Source organism: Apodemus sylvaticus, chromosome 16 (genome assembly GCF_947179515.1).
Source record: "Apodemus sylvaticus chromosome 16, mApoSyl1.1, whole genome shotgun sequence".
NCBI lineage: Eukaryota > Metazoa > Chordata > Mammalia > Rodentia > Muridae > Apodemus > Apodemus sylvaticus.
In genome coordinates, this window is record NC_067487.1 from 85,684,327 (window position 1) to 85,702,142 (window position 17,816).

Here is a 17,816-nt window from a genome sequence, read left to right on the forward strand (position 1 = left end):
AGTTGAACCAGCACCATTTGTTGAAAAGGCTATCTTTTTTACACTGGATGGTTTTAGCTCCTTTGTCAAAGATCAAGTGACCATAGGTATGTTGATTCATTACTGGGTCTTCAATTCTATTCCATTGATCTACCTGTCTATCACTGTACCAATACCATGCAGTTTTTATCACTATTGCTCTGTAGTACAGCTTGAGTTTGGGGGTGCTGATTCCCCCAGAAGTTCTTTTATTGTTGAGAATAGTTTTCACTATCCTGGGTTTTTTGTTATTCCAGATAAATTTGAGAATTGTGCTTTCTAACTGTATGAAGAATTGAGTTGGAATTTTGATGAGGATTATACTGAATCTCTTCTATTGCTTTTGGGAAGATGGCCATTCTTACTGTATTAGTCCTGCCAATCCAAGAACAAGGGAGATCTTTCCATCTTCTGAGATCTTCTATCTTCAGAGACTCGAAGTTCTTGTCATACATCTTTCACTTGTTTGGTTAGAGTAACACCAAGACATATTGTTTGTGACTATTGTGAAGGGTTTCGTTTCCCTAATTTCTTTCTCAGCCTGTTTATCCTTTGAGTACAGGAAGGTTACTGATTTGTTTAGTTCATTTTATATCCAGCTACTTTGCTGTGGTTTTTTTTTTTTTAATCAGCTATAGGAGTTCTCTGGTGGAGTTTTTAAGGTCATTTAAGTATACTATCATATCATCTGCAAATAGTGATAGTTTGACTTCTTCCTTTAAAATTTGTTTCTCTTAGACGTTGCTTTGCTGACTAATTGTTCTAGTTAGAACTTCAGATACTATATTTACTAGATAAGGAGAGAGAGGGTAGCCTTGTCTAATCCCTGATTTTAGTGGGATTGTTTCAAGTTTCTCTCCATTAAATTTGTTGTCGGCTGCTGGTTTTCTGTATATTGCTTTTACTATGTTTAAAGATGGGCCTTGAATGCCTGATCTTTCTCAGACTTTTAATACGAAGGGATGATGAATTTTGTCAAATGCTTTTTCAGCATCTAAAGAATTGACCATGTGTTTTTTTTTTCTTTGAGTTTGTTTATGTGGTGGATTACATTGTTGGATTTCTGTATATTGAACCGTCCTGCATCCATAGGATGAAGCCTACTTGATTATGGTGAATGATTGTTTTGATGTGTTCTTGGATTCATTTGGCAAAAATTTTATTGAGTATTTTTCACCAATATTCATAAGGGAATGTTCTCTTTCTTTGTTGGATCTTTGGGTGGTTTTGGTGTCAGCATAATTGTGGCTTCATAGAACGAATTTGATAATGTTCCTTCTGTTTCTATATTGTAGAATAGTTTGAAGAGTATTGTTATTAGGTCTTCTTTGAAGATCTGATAGAATTCTGCACTAAAATCGTCTGGTCCTGGATTTTTTTTGGTTGGAAGACTTTCAATGACTACTTCTATTTTTAAGGGGTTATGGGACTTTTTAGATGGTCTATTTGATCCTGATTTAATTTTGGTACTTGGTATCTGTCTAAGAAATTGTCCATTTCCTCCAGATTTTCAAGTTGTGTTGAGTACAGGCCTTTGTAGTAGGATCTGATGATTTTTTTGAATTTGCTCAGTTTCTTTTGTTATATCTCCCTTTTCATTTCTGATTTTGTTAATTTGGATTCTGTCTCTGTGCCCTCTGGTTAGAATGGCTAAGGGTTTATCTTGTTGATTTTCTCAAACAACCAACTCCTGGTTGTGTTTATTCTTTATATAGTTCTTTCTCTTTCTCTTTGGTTGATTTCAGACCTGAGTTTGATTATTTCCTACCATCTACTCCTCTTGGGTGTTTTTGCTTCTCTTTGTTCTAAAGCTTTCAGGTGTGTTGTTAAATTTCTAGTGTATGCTCTCTCCAGTTTCTTTTTGGAGGCACTTAGAGCTATGAGTTTTCTTCTTAGCACTGCTTTCATTGTGTCCCATAAATTTGGGTATGTTGTACCTACATTTTCATTAAAGTCTAAAAAGTCTTTAATTTCTTTCTTTATTTTTTCCTTTACCAAGTTATCATTGAGTAGAGCATTGTTCAGCTTCCATGTGTATGTGGGCTTTCTGTTGTTTTTGTTGCTATTGAAGTATAGCCTTAATCCATAGTGATCTGATAGGAGGCATAGTATTATTTCAGTCTTGTTATATCTGTTGAATTCTGTGTTGTGACCGATTATATGGTCAGTTTTGGAGAAGGTACCATGAGGTGCTGAGAAGAAGGTATATTCTTTTGATTTAAGATGAAATGTTCTGGTGACTCAGCAGTCAGGTGAAGACAGGTATGTAGAGATCATCCGAGCAGAAGATTGCTAGGGGCATGGACCCCAAGGGCTCCACCTGCACCCAGGAGCTGTGCAGCCTCACAACAATCAGTGCCAGGAGAAAGTCAGTCACTCGGGGGTACTGACATAGGCTTGCAGGCACACAGGAGAGACAAGCACCAGCTAGTGACAGCAGGACTAACTAACACCAGAGATAACCAGATGGCAAAAGGCAAATGTAGGAATGTTACTAACAGAAACCAAGGCAACATGGCACCATCATTGAGATTATCATCACACAGAAGTACACTTTGTGCTCATCAAATGAAAAATCTACCAAGAAGAACTCTCAATCTGAACATCTATGCTCCAAATGCAAGGGCACCCTCATTCATAAAAGAAACTTTACTAAAGATTAAGCACACACCACACACCACAGAATAATTGTGGGTGACTTCAACACCCCACTCTCCTCAGTGAACAGATCAGGGAAATGCAGACTTGACAGAGACACAGTGAAACTAACAGAAGTTTTGAACCAAATGGATTTAATAGATATCCATAGTACATTTCATCCTAAATCAAAAGAATGTACCCACTTCTCAGCACCTCATGATATCTTCTCCAAAATTGACCATATAATTGGTCACAAAACAGACCTCAACAGATATAAGAAGATCGAACTAATCCCATGCCTATCAGATTATTATGGAGTAAGGGTCGTCTTCAATAGCAACAAAAACAACAGAAAGCCCACATACACATGGAAGCTGAACAATGTTCTACTTAATGATAACTTGGTCAAGGAAGAAATAAGGAAAAAAATCAAAACCTTTTTAGAATTTAATGAGAATGAAGGCACAACATACACAAATTTATGGGACACAATGAAAGCAGTGCTAAGAGGAAAACTCATAGGTCTGAGTGCCTTCAAAAAGAAGCTGGAGAGAGCATACACTAGCAGCATAACAGCACACCTGAAAATTCTAGAACAGAAAGAATGTAATACACCCAAGAATGCAGGAAATCATCAAACTCAGGGCTGAAACCAACAAGACAAAACAAAAATAACCATACAAAGAATCAAGAAAACAAGGAGGTGGTTCTTTGAGAAAATCAACAAGATAGGAAAACCTTTAGCCAGACTAACCAGAAGGCATAGAGACAGTATCCAAATTAATGAAATCAAAAATGAAAAGGGAGAAATAACAACAGAAACTGAAGAAATTAAAAAAATCATCAGATCCTACTACAGAAACCTATACTCAACAGAAATGGAAAATCTGGATAAAATGGACAATTTCCTAGACAGATACCAACTCCCAAAGATTAATCAGGATCAGATAGACCATCTAAATGGTTCCATAACCCCTAAAGAAATAGAAGTAGCCATTGAAACTCTCCCCTGGGGGGGGGGACCAGGAAAGGGGAAATAATTTGAAATGTAAATAAAAAATATATCTAATATTTTTTTTAAAAGATGAGAATGTGGTGTTGAAGTCACCCACAATTATTGTGTGAGGTGCAATGTGTGCTTTTAGCTTTAGAAAGCTTCTTTTATGACTATGGGTGCCCTTGCATTTGGAGCATAGGTGTTCAGAATTGGAAGTCCTTTTTGGTAGATTTTTTTCCTGTGATGAGTATGAAGTGTCCTTCCTTATCTTTTTTTTTTTTTTTTTTTTAGATGACTTTTGATTTAAACTCGATTTTATCTGATATTAGAATGGCTACTCCAGCTTGTTTCTTAAGACCATTTGCTTGAAAAATTGTTTTCCAGCCTTTTACTCTGAGGTAGTGTTTGTCTTTGACACTGAGGTGTGTTTCTTGTATGCAGCAAAATGCTGGGTCCTGTTTATGTATCCAGTCTGTTAGTCTATGTTTTTGTATTGGGGAATTGAGTTCATTGATGTTGAGATATCAAGGAATAGTGATTTTTGCTTCCTTTTAGCTTTGATGTTATTTTTATGTTTGTGTGGTTATCTTCTTTTGGGTTTGTTGGAAGACGATTACTTTCTTACTTTTTCTAGTGTGCAATTTTTCCATCCATTATCCTTTGTAGGACTGGATTTGTGGAAAGACATTGCGTAAATTTGGTTTTGTCATGAAATACTTTGTTTCTTCATCTATGGTAATTGAGAGTTTTGTTGGATATAGTAGTCTGGGCTGGTATTGGTGTTCTCTTAGGGTCTGTATGAGATCTGCCCAGGATCTTCTAGCCTTCATAGTCTCTGGTGAGAAGTCTGGTATAATTCTGATAGGCCTGCCTTTGTACATTACTTCACCTTTTTCCCTTTACTGCCTTAATATTCTTTCTTTGTGTAGTACATTTGGTGTTTTGATTGTTATGTGATGGTAGGAATTTCTTTTTTGATCCACTCTATTTGTAGTTCTGTAGGCTTCTTGTATGTTCATGGGCAGGGCATCTCTTTCTTTAGGTTAGGGAAGTCTTCTTTAATTTTGTTGAAGATATTTACTGCCCTTTAAGTTGGGAATCTTTGCTCTTTTCTATACCTATTATCCTTAGTTTTTGTCTTCTCATTGTATCCTGGATTTCCTGGATGTTTTGTGTCAGGAGTTTTTTGCCTTTTGCCTTTTCTTTTACTGTTCAGTCAATGTTTTCTATGGTATGTTCTGCACCTGAGATTCTCTCTTGTATCTCTTGCATTCTGTTGGTGATGCTTGTGTCTATGACTCCTGATCTCTTTTCTAGATTTTCTATCTCCAGTGTTGTCTCCCTTTGTGATTTCTGTATTGTTTATATTTCCATTTTTATATCCCGTTTGGTTTTGTCCATTTCCTTCATTTGTGTTTGTGTTTTCTGGTAATTCTTTACAGAATTTTTGTGTTTCCTCTTTAAGGTCTTCTACCTGTTTACCTGTGTTCTTTTGGATTTATTTAAGGGAGTTATATATGTCTTTCTTAAAGTCTTCTATCATCATCACTTGATGTGATTTTAAACCAGAGCCTTGCATTTCTGGTGTGTTGGGGTAACCATGGCTTGCTGTGTTGGGAGAACTTGGTTCTGATGATGCCAAGTAGCCCTGGTTTCTGTTGCTTATGTTCTTGCACTTGCCTTGTGTCATCTGGTTAGCATTGATGTTAGCTGGTCTTGTTGTCTCTGATTATGACTTGTCTGTCCTGCCAGCCTCTGTGTCAGTACTCCTGGGAAACCAGTTCTCTCCAGCAGTAATTTAGGTATGGAGAGCTGTGGTACTGGGTCAGCTCTGCGGTACAGACAGAAATCAGAAAGGGAGATCTGTCCCCAGCTGATCCTTGGTTCCTGTGTCCTCATGGCTCTGTGTGGATCCCTCTTAGGCCAGGAATTTGAAGAGAGGTGTTGGTCCTACCTGTGCTGTCAGCTGTGTAGGAAACCAGCTCTTTCCTGGTGGTTTTTGTGTATGTAGCACTGTGTCAGCTCTGGGCTCAGATGGAAATCGGAAGACTCCTGTCCCAGGCAGCACCCTTGGTTCCTGTGACCTGAACATTCCAGGCGGGTTCCTCTGAGCAGTAGGGGTGGTCCTACCTGCACTCACTGGCCTGTCTGCACTACTGGGAGGCTACCTCTCTCCTGGGGCCACCTCAGAATGGAGCCCTGTGGCAGAGGATCGGTTCCAGCTGCACACCAAGAAGGATTTTATCATCAATGACAGCGCATATCATTCCTGATGGTCTAATATTTGGCCTGTTCCAAATGGGAAATTGAAATTGCCATATTAGGGACTACTCACACACCTCCACTATTCCTCTCTCTCCTTCTCAGATATACATCTCTGTCGATTCCCCTGAGCCACTCCACAGTGACATTTTATGTTAATTCTGCCTCTTTACAATGCTTTTAACCTCTGAAATATCATTCACTCACATTTGCTGAAGTCTTCTGCTGTTATTTAATGGTCTAACACTTCATCATGACAGCCATTCCTAACCTCAGGGTTGGCTGTTTGGGTTCTTCATTGTGACATGTACTCACACATGGCACAAATCTATCCACTCAGACCCACTAGTGGCAGAGGAGATGGTTCTGATGGTTTCCCCAGGACACACACTATCCAAAGCCAACTTTAGACATGACTCTACTGAGGTACATTTGGGGCTTGCCCCCACCTTCCTCTAATGATACTGTCAGTCCATTTTGCTCTTCTCCTTGCTTTCAGCGGGTCTTGTAAAGCAAGGGCCAGAAAACTCAAGCATCTGAGTCTGACTAAAGATGAAGCATTTCATACTTTTGAATAATTTTTTTTTAAAAAAATTATACTTCAAGTATATTTTGTGAAATTTGAGTCTGGGCAGAGAGCGTCTAATCAGAGCAGAGCTATGCTGTTTGTGCTGTGTGTGGCTACCCTCCCACGACAATAGCAGCATTCGAACTATAGGGTCTGAAATACTTGCAATCTAGCTCCTTACATAAAGTTTGTCAATGTCCATTGCAAAGTGACTGAGCATTTCTTTCCCTGACACAGAGAACTTTAAGCCTTGAGGGAACTTCCACATGGATGCCATATGCATTTCTGTATGAGAAAGTTATCAGTAAGCTTACCATATACCTGCCACCATGTATGTTTGCCTTCTGAGGTACACAAAGGGCTGCTGATAGTGGCTAGCCTAGACTCCAGCCTAGGGAAGGACCCACACCTCCTAAGATATCTCATAAGTACTTTCTCAGGCCTGGGGACATTATCCTACTGTATGTTTTTTATTCTAATATTTACATTTATTAATTTTATTTATATTTACATTTATTTATTGATTTATTAAATTCACTTATTAAAATGTTTTTCCTTAGATTTACCTCACTTTCTAAAAATATATATGAAGAAGTTGAAACCAATCAAAAATGGACAGAAAACCAGTTTATCAAGTATAGAAAAGACCACCTGAGCCACATGAATGAATGTCTGAAGGTTGTACAGGAAAAGCTGGTAAGGCATTTCTATGTCATCAGGTTAACAGCAGTGCATGGTGGCTGCCTGAGCCTTGACAGTAATCTCTGCTGCATGGGAGAGTGCTTCTATTTTAACACCTCTGTAGGAGTCCAGTGCCTGCATCTGGTCCAGGAACCTCCTCTCCAGATGAGGGAATCTACATTTCCTAGAATATGCTCTCCCTGTTCCAAAACAATCTGAAGAAATTTTCTTTTTCCAGAGGAGGAGAAAGAGCAGCAGCAACAACAACAACACCATACTCTCAGACCAAACTGTAGAATCTTTTCTGGGGTTCTCCGTTAGGAACCGGGCTCTAGACAAGTTTTCTAGGTGACACTTGACTTCATGACAGTTTAGAAGCTTCTGGAAGACAAGAGATTTACCCTGTTTGAGATCTAGTACTGGATGCAGAGTTATTTGTTATTGATGTTTTGATTTTGTTTTGGAGACAGGGTCTTACTATGTAGCTCTGGTTGTTGTAGAACTTGCTATGTAGATCAGGCAGGCATGGAGTTTACAGAGATCTGCCTGTTTATCTCTACCTCCTGACTGCTGAGATCAACGGTGTGCACCACCATGCCTGGCACAGATACAAAGTTTTAAAAACTTTTCTCTCTCTCTCTCTCTCTCTCTCTCTCTCTCTCTCTCTCTCTCTCTCTCTCTCTCTCTCTCTCTCTTTGTTTTCTGGATTTGGTTTTTTAGAGACATGCTTTCTCTGTATAGCCCTGGCTATACACTCTGTAGACCAGGCTGGCCTCGAACTCAGAAATCCACTTGCCTCTGTTTTCCAGAGTGCTGGGATTGTAGGCGTGCACCACCACCGCCTGGCTAAGAACTCTTTTCTCAATCATGCCACGTGAAGCAAGTCCCAGTCTTCAGAGTGAGACTGATCAGGCATATGAGAAACACACCTATGTATGGGCTTCCAGACTCTCTCATTGCTACTGGAACCCCAAGTCCTCCAAGAAGGGCTAGCCCATGGCTGCCTGCCATGACAATTGTACATGGAAGATGTCTTGAGAACTTCATTCAGTGGGACTGCCATCAACACAGTAAAAACAATGTCTCTAGCCCACACCTGAGTCTGCACATAACTGGTCAAGGTAGAGGCTAACAGCCTTATCATTGCTATGATTATCAAAGTCTGTATATTTAGATTCATGGCTGCCAAGTGAGCCTGCTAGTTTTTCAACTCCCAAAGTACTCAAAGCCCTCTATTTATAAGCAGTAGTGACTGAGCCTGGCTCATCATGGGAGGAAGAGAGAGACTGACTCCACCATTTCTAAAGCATGCAGCAGGAAATAGACTCACAGGAGACACAGCATTTGAGCCCAGTCCCTCCTCCCTGATTCTCTGTAGAAAGCCCATAGGTCTAAGTCTGTCGCTGCACACATACTTTAAACCCCAGAATCACTTTGTGAGCATTTCTATTGTACTAATTCCTGAGTTCCATCATACACCAATTAAATCAGAACTCCTAGGGGAGGAGTTGACCAAGGGGATTTTAAAAAAAGCAAAACGAAACAAACAAAAAAAAAAAGCTTAGAGTAGAGAGTCTCAGTTTTCATTGATTGGGGTCCACATGGAGATGTGAGGTTCTATAACTGTTGAGATTAGCTATGACGCTTAGGAGCACATCTGAGGATCTTAGAGAAAGCGATGTCTGTTATCTTCCTTTGTGATACTTATTTAAACATCAGACTAAAATTCCAAACCTGCCAGGCATGTCAGCAATAGCAGCCCCTACATATAACATGTAGTGTTACAAAAGAAATGGCAAAGTCAAACTAAGTGTCTTAGTCAGGGTCTCTATTCCTGCAGAAACATCATGACTAAGAAGCAAGTTGGGGAGGAAAGGGATTATTCAGCTTACACTTCCACATTGCTGACTTCCAGAGGAAGTCAGGACTGGAACTCAAGCAGGTCAGGAAGCAGGAGCTGATGCAGAGGCCATGGAGGGATGTTACTTACTGGCTTGCTTCCGCTGGCTTGCTCAGCCTGCTTTCTTATAGAACCCTGGACTACCACCCCAGGCATGTACCATCTACAAGGGGCCCTCTCCCCCCTTGATCACTAATTGAGAAAATGCCTTACAGCTGAATCTCATGGAGGCACTTTCTCAAGGAGTCTTTGTTCTCTGTGACAACTCCAGCTTGTGTCAAGTTGACACACAAAATCAGCCAGTACACTAAGCGATTGACTCTAACACTTAGGAGCATAGTTAGAGACATATAATGTTCATATTCTTCATGAGGAAGCAGCACATTCTTTAAGCCAAAGCATAAATCCATCTTGCTGCTCTTGTTTGCAGAGTAATCACATAATCCTTCCCTCCCTCCCTCCCCCCCTCTCTCTTTCTCTCTCTCACACTTTTTTAAAATTTATTTTTAAGGAAAAGTCTGAGAATAAGATGGAAGAAAAAATACTGCAACTTTCAAGCAAGTTGGAGAATTTTATTAACTCCCAGAAACAGGAAGCAGAAGTAAACAAAGTGAAGGCCATCGAATATAATAAAATGTCCAAGAAAATGAGCCAAATAGAGAAGCGGATCTGGGAAGAGCTAGAGAAAATGCAAAATGACTACCAATCAGGTGGGCAAAGGACTCACGGCTTTCCCTTTCCTTTCCTCCCTCCCTCCCCTTCCTCCTTCTGTTCCCAAGTATCTATTTTCAGTGGGTCTGGTCATTAGTGACATCATCATGCATTTAATCTGGCTTCCCTAAACATCTTACGGGAGGTCGGCATAATACTGAAGGTACATTCATGAGCAGATGTTCCTCCTTCCCACTTGACCATGTCACATGCCTGCTATTGTTGTGAGATGCTTTACTTACTAAGATCTTTGGATCATAAGTCTGTAAGGTGGCAAGTTCTTGGGCTTACAAAGACCTGACTTGTGGCTCCATTTTAAACTTAGGAGACTAAGTGAAATGGCCTTCTCATTGAACTGCAGGTAGTGGTGCTAGACAGATGTCAGCCTGGCAACTTGACCTTTAGAAGTGAGGAAGAGATGAAGATGCTTGTAATGACTGCTTTTCTTCTAAAGAGGCTAAAGGCAGCAGTGTCCAGCTGAGCTGATTTCAAAGAGAATTGATTTGAAAGGCTCATCTAAGTCAAAGAGGAGAATGAGAAGGAATAGAGGCTGTGTAGCAGCCATCTGCCTTGAGTCACAAGTCTGAAGAATGCAAGCCTCCTTTATTAGCGAAAGCTCTAGCCTGTGTTGTATCCTCCAGAGTTTAGAAAAATACGTGTAAATTCCACAAAATTTTGGTCCCACAGTGATGCACTGAAGGTGCCTCTTTCCACCCAGTGTTTTTGGCTTGTACGTGAATGTGCTGCCTACAGAAAGTGACCTTTACAGCCCCACCTCCTACAGATCTTTACACAATAGAGTGCTATTCAGCTATTAAGAATGATGAATCCAAGAAATTCTTAGGCAAATGGATGGAACTAGAAAATATCATCCTGAGTGAGGTAACCCAATCAACAAAGAACACACATGGTATGCACTTACTAATAAGTGGATATTAGCCCAACAGCTCTGAATACCCAAGACAAAATTCACAGACCACATGAAGCTCAAGAAGAATGAAGACCGAAGCGTAGGTGATTCAGTTCTTCTGAGAAGGGGAACAAAATATTCACAGGAGCAAATATGTAGATAAAGTGTAGAGAAGAGACTGAATGAAAGGGTATCCAAGACTGTACCACCGGGGGATTCATCCCATATATAGTCACCAAACCCTGACACTATTGTGGATGCCAAGAAATGCTTGCTGAAAGGAGTCTGATATGGCTGTCTCCTGAGAGGCCCTACCAGAGCCTTACAAATACAGAAGCAGATGCTCACAGCCAACCATTGGTCTGAGCGTAGGGTCCCCAATGGAGGAGTTAGAGAAAGGCCTAAAAGAGCTGAAGGGGTTTGCAACCTCATAGGAGGAACAACAATATCAACCAACCAGAGCTCCCAGAGACTAAGCCATCAACCAGGGGATACACATGGCTCTAGCTGCATATGTAGCAGAGTATGGCCTTGTCAGGCATCAGGACAGGGAGAGGTCCTGGGTCCTATGAAGGAACAGCAGATGCCCCATTGTAGGGGAATCAAGGGTGGAAGGTGGGGGTGGAACACCCTCATAGAAGTAGGGGGAGGGAGGATGAGATAGGGGATACCAGGGTGAGTGGGAAATTGGGAAAGGGGATAACATTGGAAATATAAAGAATATATCTAATAATAATAATAAAGTAACCCTCACAGCCCCACCTCTTACAGCCATAGCCCCACCTCTTATAGCCATAGCCCCACCTCTTATAGCCATAGCCCCACCTCTTATGGCCATATCCCCACCTCTTAAAGCCACAGCCCCACCTCCTACAGCCACAGCCCCACCTCCAACAGCCACAGCCCCACCTCCTATAGCCACAGCCCCACCTCCTACAGCCATAGCTCCACCTCCTACAGCCAGGTTAAAATACTGAACTCTGTGACCAGGAATCATACCCCAGACTCAAATGACTCCTCCAACAAGGAACCCTCTTCCTATTTCATTTCAGTACTTGTTTCCTATTTAATTATACTCATTGTTGCGTAGGATGAGTTGAAGAGACTTTTCAGTCTTTGTTTTTATTTTACTAAGTAGGGGTTCTAGCAAAGAGAGACTGCAAAGGAGTACTCCTTTACACTTTGAATAAAAAGGTGTTGATAAGCAACTATGCGAAATGGAGAGTCTGAGCTTGTGGCCTGACAGGTCTGTCGTCATGAGAATAGACATGAGGCGAACAGGTAGGAAGCTCTAAGGTACAAGGGCAGCAGACGGCCACCCTATAGTTACTCCAAGTTAAGTACTTGTTAAGCGAGTAACAAGAATTTTTTTGAAGCCCACAAATCTTTTCTCAGTGCCTACAAAGAGAAGAAAATATTTTAAAGTTTCTCTGAATTATTTTATTAGCCAGTATGTTTACAGAGAGGGGGGGAAAGTACTCATAATAAAGCCAGATCCAGTTAAACTACTATAAGCTAATTCGTCTGTATATTTTTAGACTTGTCTTAATTGAATTTAATGTTCTTTGAATTAAAGGTTGATCGATTATGGAAGTACTGCTGAAGAGCACATTTGAGGGGGGCGGAGATCCAATGCATTGGTATTAATAAATCTGTTCTCCTTTCCTGTTATAGGATTTAAATCAATCCACGACTCCCTCAATTCTCTCCAACAAATACAGAAAACAAAAATGGATTTAGAGAAACATAAAGTTCAGAAAGACCTAAAGAAATTACAGCGTAAAATAGTGGAACTCCAAGAAGTGTAACTGTGAAGGCACTTTCTTTTCCAGCAGCTGGTGCAAGGGTTTGTTGGGAAAAGTTGCGAATAAGAAAATGAATATCTTCTACTACTTCTGGTGTTTCTTATCACCTCTAAAAGAAATAGACATTGGGGGGGGGGGGGACACAATACATGAAAAAACTTCACGTTGCCTTTAATTTCTTAATGAAAAATTAAGAAATTTGTTTTCATGCATGTTTTGTTATATTTTTATTTGCCCACAAGTAAGAAAAGCATAATCTGTATCATGTACCTGATGAATAAAGTAAGTTCAAGTATATAGCAGGCCCACTAGATAACGGATTAAGTCTGAAAATAACAACTACTATGTGGTTACAATTCACTAGTAACATAAATTTTGTCCAATATTATAAAACATATCTCCTTTAAAGAATATCATTTAGCATTAGTATTTGAGATCAAAACAGATTCATGAAATAGTTCATAAACTCTAAGGGCAACGTTTGTGGGACTTATACATCAGGGGAATAATTTATAAATTTTGACCCGGAAAATTCCCTTTTATAACAATGCCTGTGTCTACAGTAGGTCTGACTTATACATATTTAAGATATACTGCCATTATACTCAATATGTGTCAGAATTGTACTAACCCCTGCAAAATCAAATGATGCCCTAGCTTCCCTTGAAAAGACCCCCACAGTACTTGGCCTAGATGCTAGATCAGAAGTACCTCAAAAACATTGGTTTCCTATAAAACTAAAACACACAGCTTAAGTACAGAGCTGTTATAGTTTTATTTCTGTTCCTGTGTTAAAACTTCCTAACAAGAAGTAACTTTAAGGGAGAAAGGATTTATTTGGCTTACAATTCATTGTAGAGAAATCAAGCAGCAGGAGTTTGAAGCAGCTTGTCCTATCACATCCATAGTTAGGAACGGAGAGAAATGAATGCATAAATATTTCTCATGAATACTCGTATTCAGCTGTCTCAACTATTCTACAGTTCATGACCTAAGGAATGTTACCACTGATAGTGGGAATGGTCTTCCCATATTGATAAATTTAAAACCTCTCCCTACAAATACATCCACGTGCCAACTAAACTACAGATAATTTCTCACTGAGTTGCTCTTCCCAGGTGAGTCCTGGTTGTGTGAAGTTGACAATTAAAGCTAATCATTATGGGAACTATTAGAATCAGGCATTTCTATTTTGTGGTGCACTGTCTGTGCTGGAACAAGGACTAATTTCTACCCATAGGTTTTATAAACCTGACAAGAGAACCCATTACCAGATTTAGGAACTTCCCTTGGTTTGTAGATTTCTAAAATTAGTAACAATTTCTCCCATAATAAAGCAATCTTAACACCCAAATATCTCACCTATACCCACTTTGCTAATTTTTTAAAAAGATTTACTTATTATTATATGTAAGTACACTGTAGCTGTCTTTAGACACCAGAAGAGGGCGTCAGATCTCTTTACTGATGGTTGTGAGCCACCTTGTGGGGACCGGGATTTGAGCTCAGGACCTTCGGAAGAGCAGTCAGTGCTCTTACCTGCAGAGCCATTTCTCCAGCTCCCAACTTTGCTAATTTTTTAATGTAAAACATCTCTACTGTTATTAGTGTATACATGGAATAATTAGCTCTGTAACTGGAGGGAAATTCATAGTAGATTTAAGAGTCAGAAACAGAAAAGTGTTCCCTTGTAATCAAATGTCATGCTAAGGACCAAGATCTGATACTCTAAGTAATCATAAATGTTTGTAAATCAGCAAGAAAATGATATATTCAAGATTTTATTTTCAAAATGATCATAGGACATGCCTAGGTGACAGAAAACTACAGTAACCAATGGAAGGATGAAAAGTGCTCACCTTCCCTTCCAAAACCCAAGGGATCTCAGCTACCATGTGCAGGTTGGCAGACAGTGAGTTGACAATACTGCATGGACATGTGCGAGAACGAAAGGGAAGCTGGCACCGAGCACTGGTGAACTTATAAACGCGTACAATGAATTAGAGGGCAATCTGGAAGCATCTATTAAATTTCTCTTCTCTCTTCCCTTCATCTCCTAACTCTCTATCTCGTACAGACCCTGCAGAATTACCACTCTAAACCTGTTCTATTACACACAAACAAGCTCCCCAAAGCCTTGTAAAGATACATCCCAGACTCACTCATTCTGGAGCTGAAGAAACTTTGATGGTCACACAACAATTTAACTTCTGTCCAGGGGACACTGGAGGACTGGCCCTCTTTCCCCTTCCATTGCTCCATTTAAGTTCACTCAAACATTTTTAACAGCATGAATGAGCCTCCTTTCTTGAGAGCAGATCAAGACAGGCATGGCTCTTGGTCACCTTACCCCACCTCAGACGCTTCTGCTTACTCATTTAGGAAATGTGAAGGCCCTCTCTCCACAGACACAGGCCAGTGCCGGGATCATGCACAGACTACATGATAAGTAGCTCATGTGCTTTCTGTATACTAGCATCATGTACACAGTCTTGGGTAGTGTAAGTCCAGCTGTCTCCCAGCATTTGTTTTCCCTGTATTAAAACCTGCTCTTGAACAATATTCTGGAAATCTCTTGCCGTTAGTTGTAGCAGTGACTTTTCAGACACAAGATCAAAACACAGGATCAGAGAAGTGTGACTACGCCAAATAAAAGGTTTCCACATAGCAAGACAACAACATAATGGAGGGACAGCATACGGGAAGGGGAGACACAGAGATGGCCCGGTGGATGAGAACATCTGCTGCACAAGTTTGAAGAGCTGTGTTGCGATCCCAGCACCCTCAAAAAAGGTGGCGTGCCCACAGCAGCAGCTGCAGGGGCCAAGACAGGAAGATCACTAGAGCAAGCTGACACCAGTACAACCCCAGGTTCAGTGAAAGACCCTGTCTCAACTGAAAAGGGATAGGATATTTGATGTTCTCCTCTAGCCTTAAACATCTACGTGGGGGAAAAGGCGCGGGGTAGGGTGGAGTGGGGAGTGGCACGGCGGGTCCTCGTTGCCGGGAAAAACAGGCAGGCAGAGCCCGCATAGGGAAAACTGGCAGGCAGGGCCCGCACACCGCACAGGGGTAGGGACAGCGGGCGCCAGGGTATCTATAGAGAGAAGCTGCCTGGCTAGCAGGGAGTGGGGTCCTTGCTCAGAAGGCGGTGTCGGTGTCCTTCTGGCATGGGCCTCCCGGGAAATCTGGCTGAGACGAGGCTGGATCCTTCCCTGGGGCTGGCAACCCTGACGCCTGATCCATGCTCCTATACGTGGGTCTTGATAAGAAGAGACAGTTCATAGTTGTAATGCTTTATTATAGAAAAGTAGGAGAAGGAGATAGAGAAGCAAAGAGAGAGAGAAGATAGAGGAACGAGAGCAGGCCATGACCACATGGAAAGAGGGCAACAGGGAGACAAGGGCAAGGACGAGACAAAGGAGAGGCAACAGAGCAAGGAGAGGCAAGAAGCCTCTTTATAGTGGGCTGGATAATAGCCAGGTAACTGTGGGGCTGTAGCCAGGTGACTGTAGGGGTGGAGTCCAGCCAGAACACTAAGGGCCTAGGGCGTGGCCCTATGTGACTGATGGCCACAGGATTACGGAGTTGAGGAGTCAGCAGTCTGGGGCCATGGCTCACTGGTTCCATCCCTTGTAGAATATTCTACTTGATCTCTAGAGTAAGCCTTGCTCAACCAGGCCACAGACTGCCTTACAGGCTCTCTCTCTCTCTCTCTCTCTCTCTCTCTCTCTCTCACACACACACACACACACACACACACACACACACAGAGCTGTAGAAAATATGGTTGTCCTTAAGCATCATGATCCATACATGTTGAACACATGTAGAGTCATGTAGCATTTGTTGAAGACCTATGCAGATTCTTATGTTTTATTTGTTCCTATATTGCACCTTGCTACTAAGGTTGCAGTCTACCATGTCCAGATGGCTCCTCTGAGCAAAATGGAGGACTCCTATTTCTTACCAGGGCTTCCTCTTCTGTGCTTGATCTGGGGAACCTAACCCCCAATCTTCTACCTGAAGAATTCACACCATCCTTGGCAACTTCCTCTTTCCTGATAAGAATCTGCCCAGCAAGTACATGGAATTCCTAAAATGCCTATTCATTCAAATGAAGCATTCATAGTACTTTAAACTCCAGCCAATGAAACTTCACCTTAAGGAGAATGCCTTCCTTTTCTTCAAGGTCCATATATAACCCTTGTCCAACTCAAATAAAGGTATGTGCACAAGCTAAGATCATGTAAGAGAGCTGTTTCATTAAAATCATCAGAGAAGCCCCTCCCCACTCCATGCCTGGCACTCATTCCCAGCCAGACCAGCAACCTGCAGACCCGGCCTGTTCTGGCCTGCTGTGTACTGATGCCTGGACATACTGTAAGGGAGGGAACCGCATGTGGAATCACAAGAGGAACCCCAGCACAAATATCACGTTCCTATGTTGGAATGACCCCAAGTTTTCAAGCATGCTACACATATGCTGCACAATTCAGCCACATCCCTAGCCATCCGTGCTCTTTAAACCTCACTGGATCATTGCAAATTCAGAATGTCAGTGCTATAATGCTTTGCCAAACCTTTTCTTTCTTCTGGACGGGGTAGTGGGGACGATAACAAAAAGAAGTACATGTTCTATACAGTTCAAATTGTAAAATACTTTTTACCAATGGTTGAGTCTACAGATGAATTAGCTGCAGACTCGGAAAAGCAGACTACATGTATTAACCATATATTTAATAGGAAGCTAATATCTTGCTCTCAAGGACGTTACAGACTGTGGAAAGGCCAATAATTACATTTGAAAATGCATAGGCAAGGCTGTGCTAGGAACTAAGGCAAGTGGAGTGGAGTGAGCACAGTCTGGAGGACAAGAGACTAACTACATGAACTTCAAGAAGTTCAGTATAGTCAGAGCCTGACGTGCTCTGGGAGATGGGGAGGAGTGTGCAGGAAGTGGGGAGACAGCTGGGGAACACTGAAGGTGTGGGCGGTTCAACCACAAAGCCGTAGTAATTCATGTTGAGAAACTGGGCTTTATCCCAAGGGCACATGGCAGGCCCCAAGCGATTTCCATAGGAGAGTACTTGCACTTGGGATCCCTTTGCCTGGAGTGTGTACACCAGACAAGGAGGAGGGGGCACAGTTGGGCTGAAGGAAAGAGAAATGCCGCTGCAGGGCTGGGTCTGTGTACTCAGGGGAATCCAGTATATACATTATATATTCTGGGCAGTCAAAACTGGGAGTCCAGTGGTTAATGAGGAAAATGGGGCCTAGATAAGAACCCAGACTATGATTTAGCTTTGAAAGTCACCAGCAAA

General features: G+C 41.4%; 1 protein-coding gene across 1 annotated transcript in view; it reads left to right on the forward strand.

Annotated features, from left to right (window-relative positions):
• Fam81b (family with sequence similarity 81 member B) overlaps positions 1–12,495 on the forward strand; it is a 63,877-nt gene extending 51,382 nt beyond the window's left edge. Inside the window, exons 8-10 of the mRNA XM_052159914.1 lie at positions 7,046–7,181; positions 9,578–9,776; positions 12,362–12,495. Of these exons, the coding sequence (XP_052015874.1) occupies positions 7,046–7,181; positions 9,578–9,776; positions 12,362–12,495 (469 nt within the window). The remainder of the gene's footprint in view (positions 1–7,045; positions 7,182–9,577; positions 9,777–12,361) is intronic.
• The last annotated feature ends 5,321 nt before the right edge of the window (positions 12,496–17,816 follow it).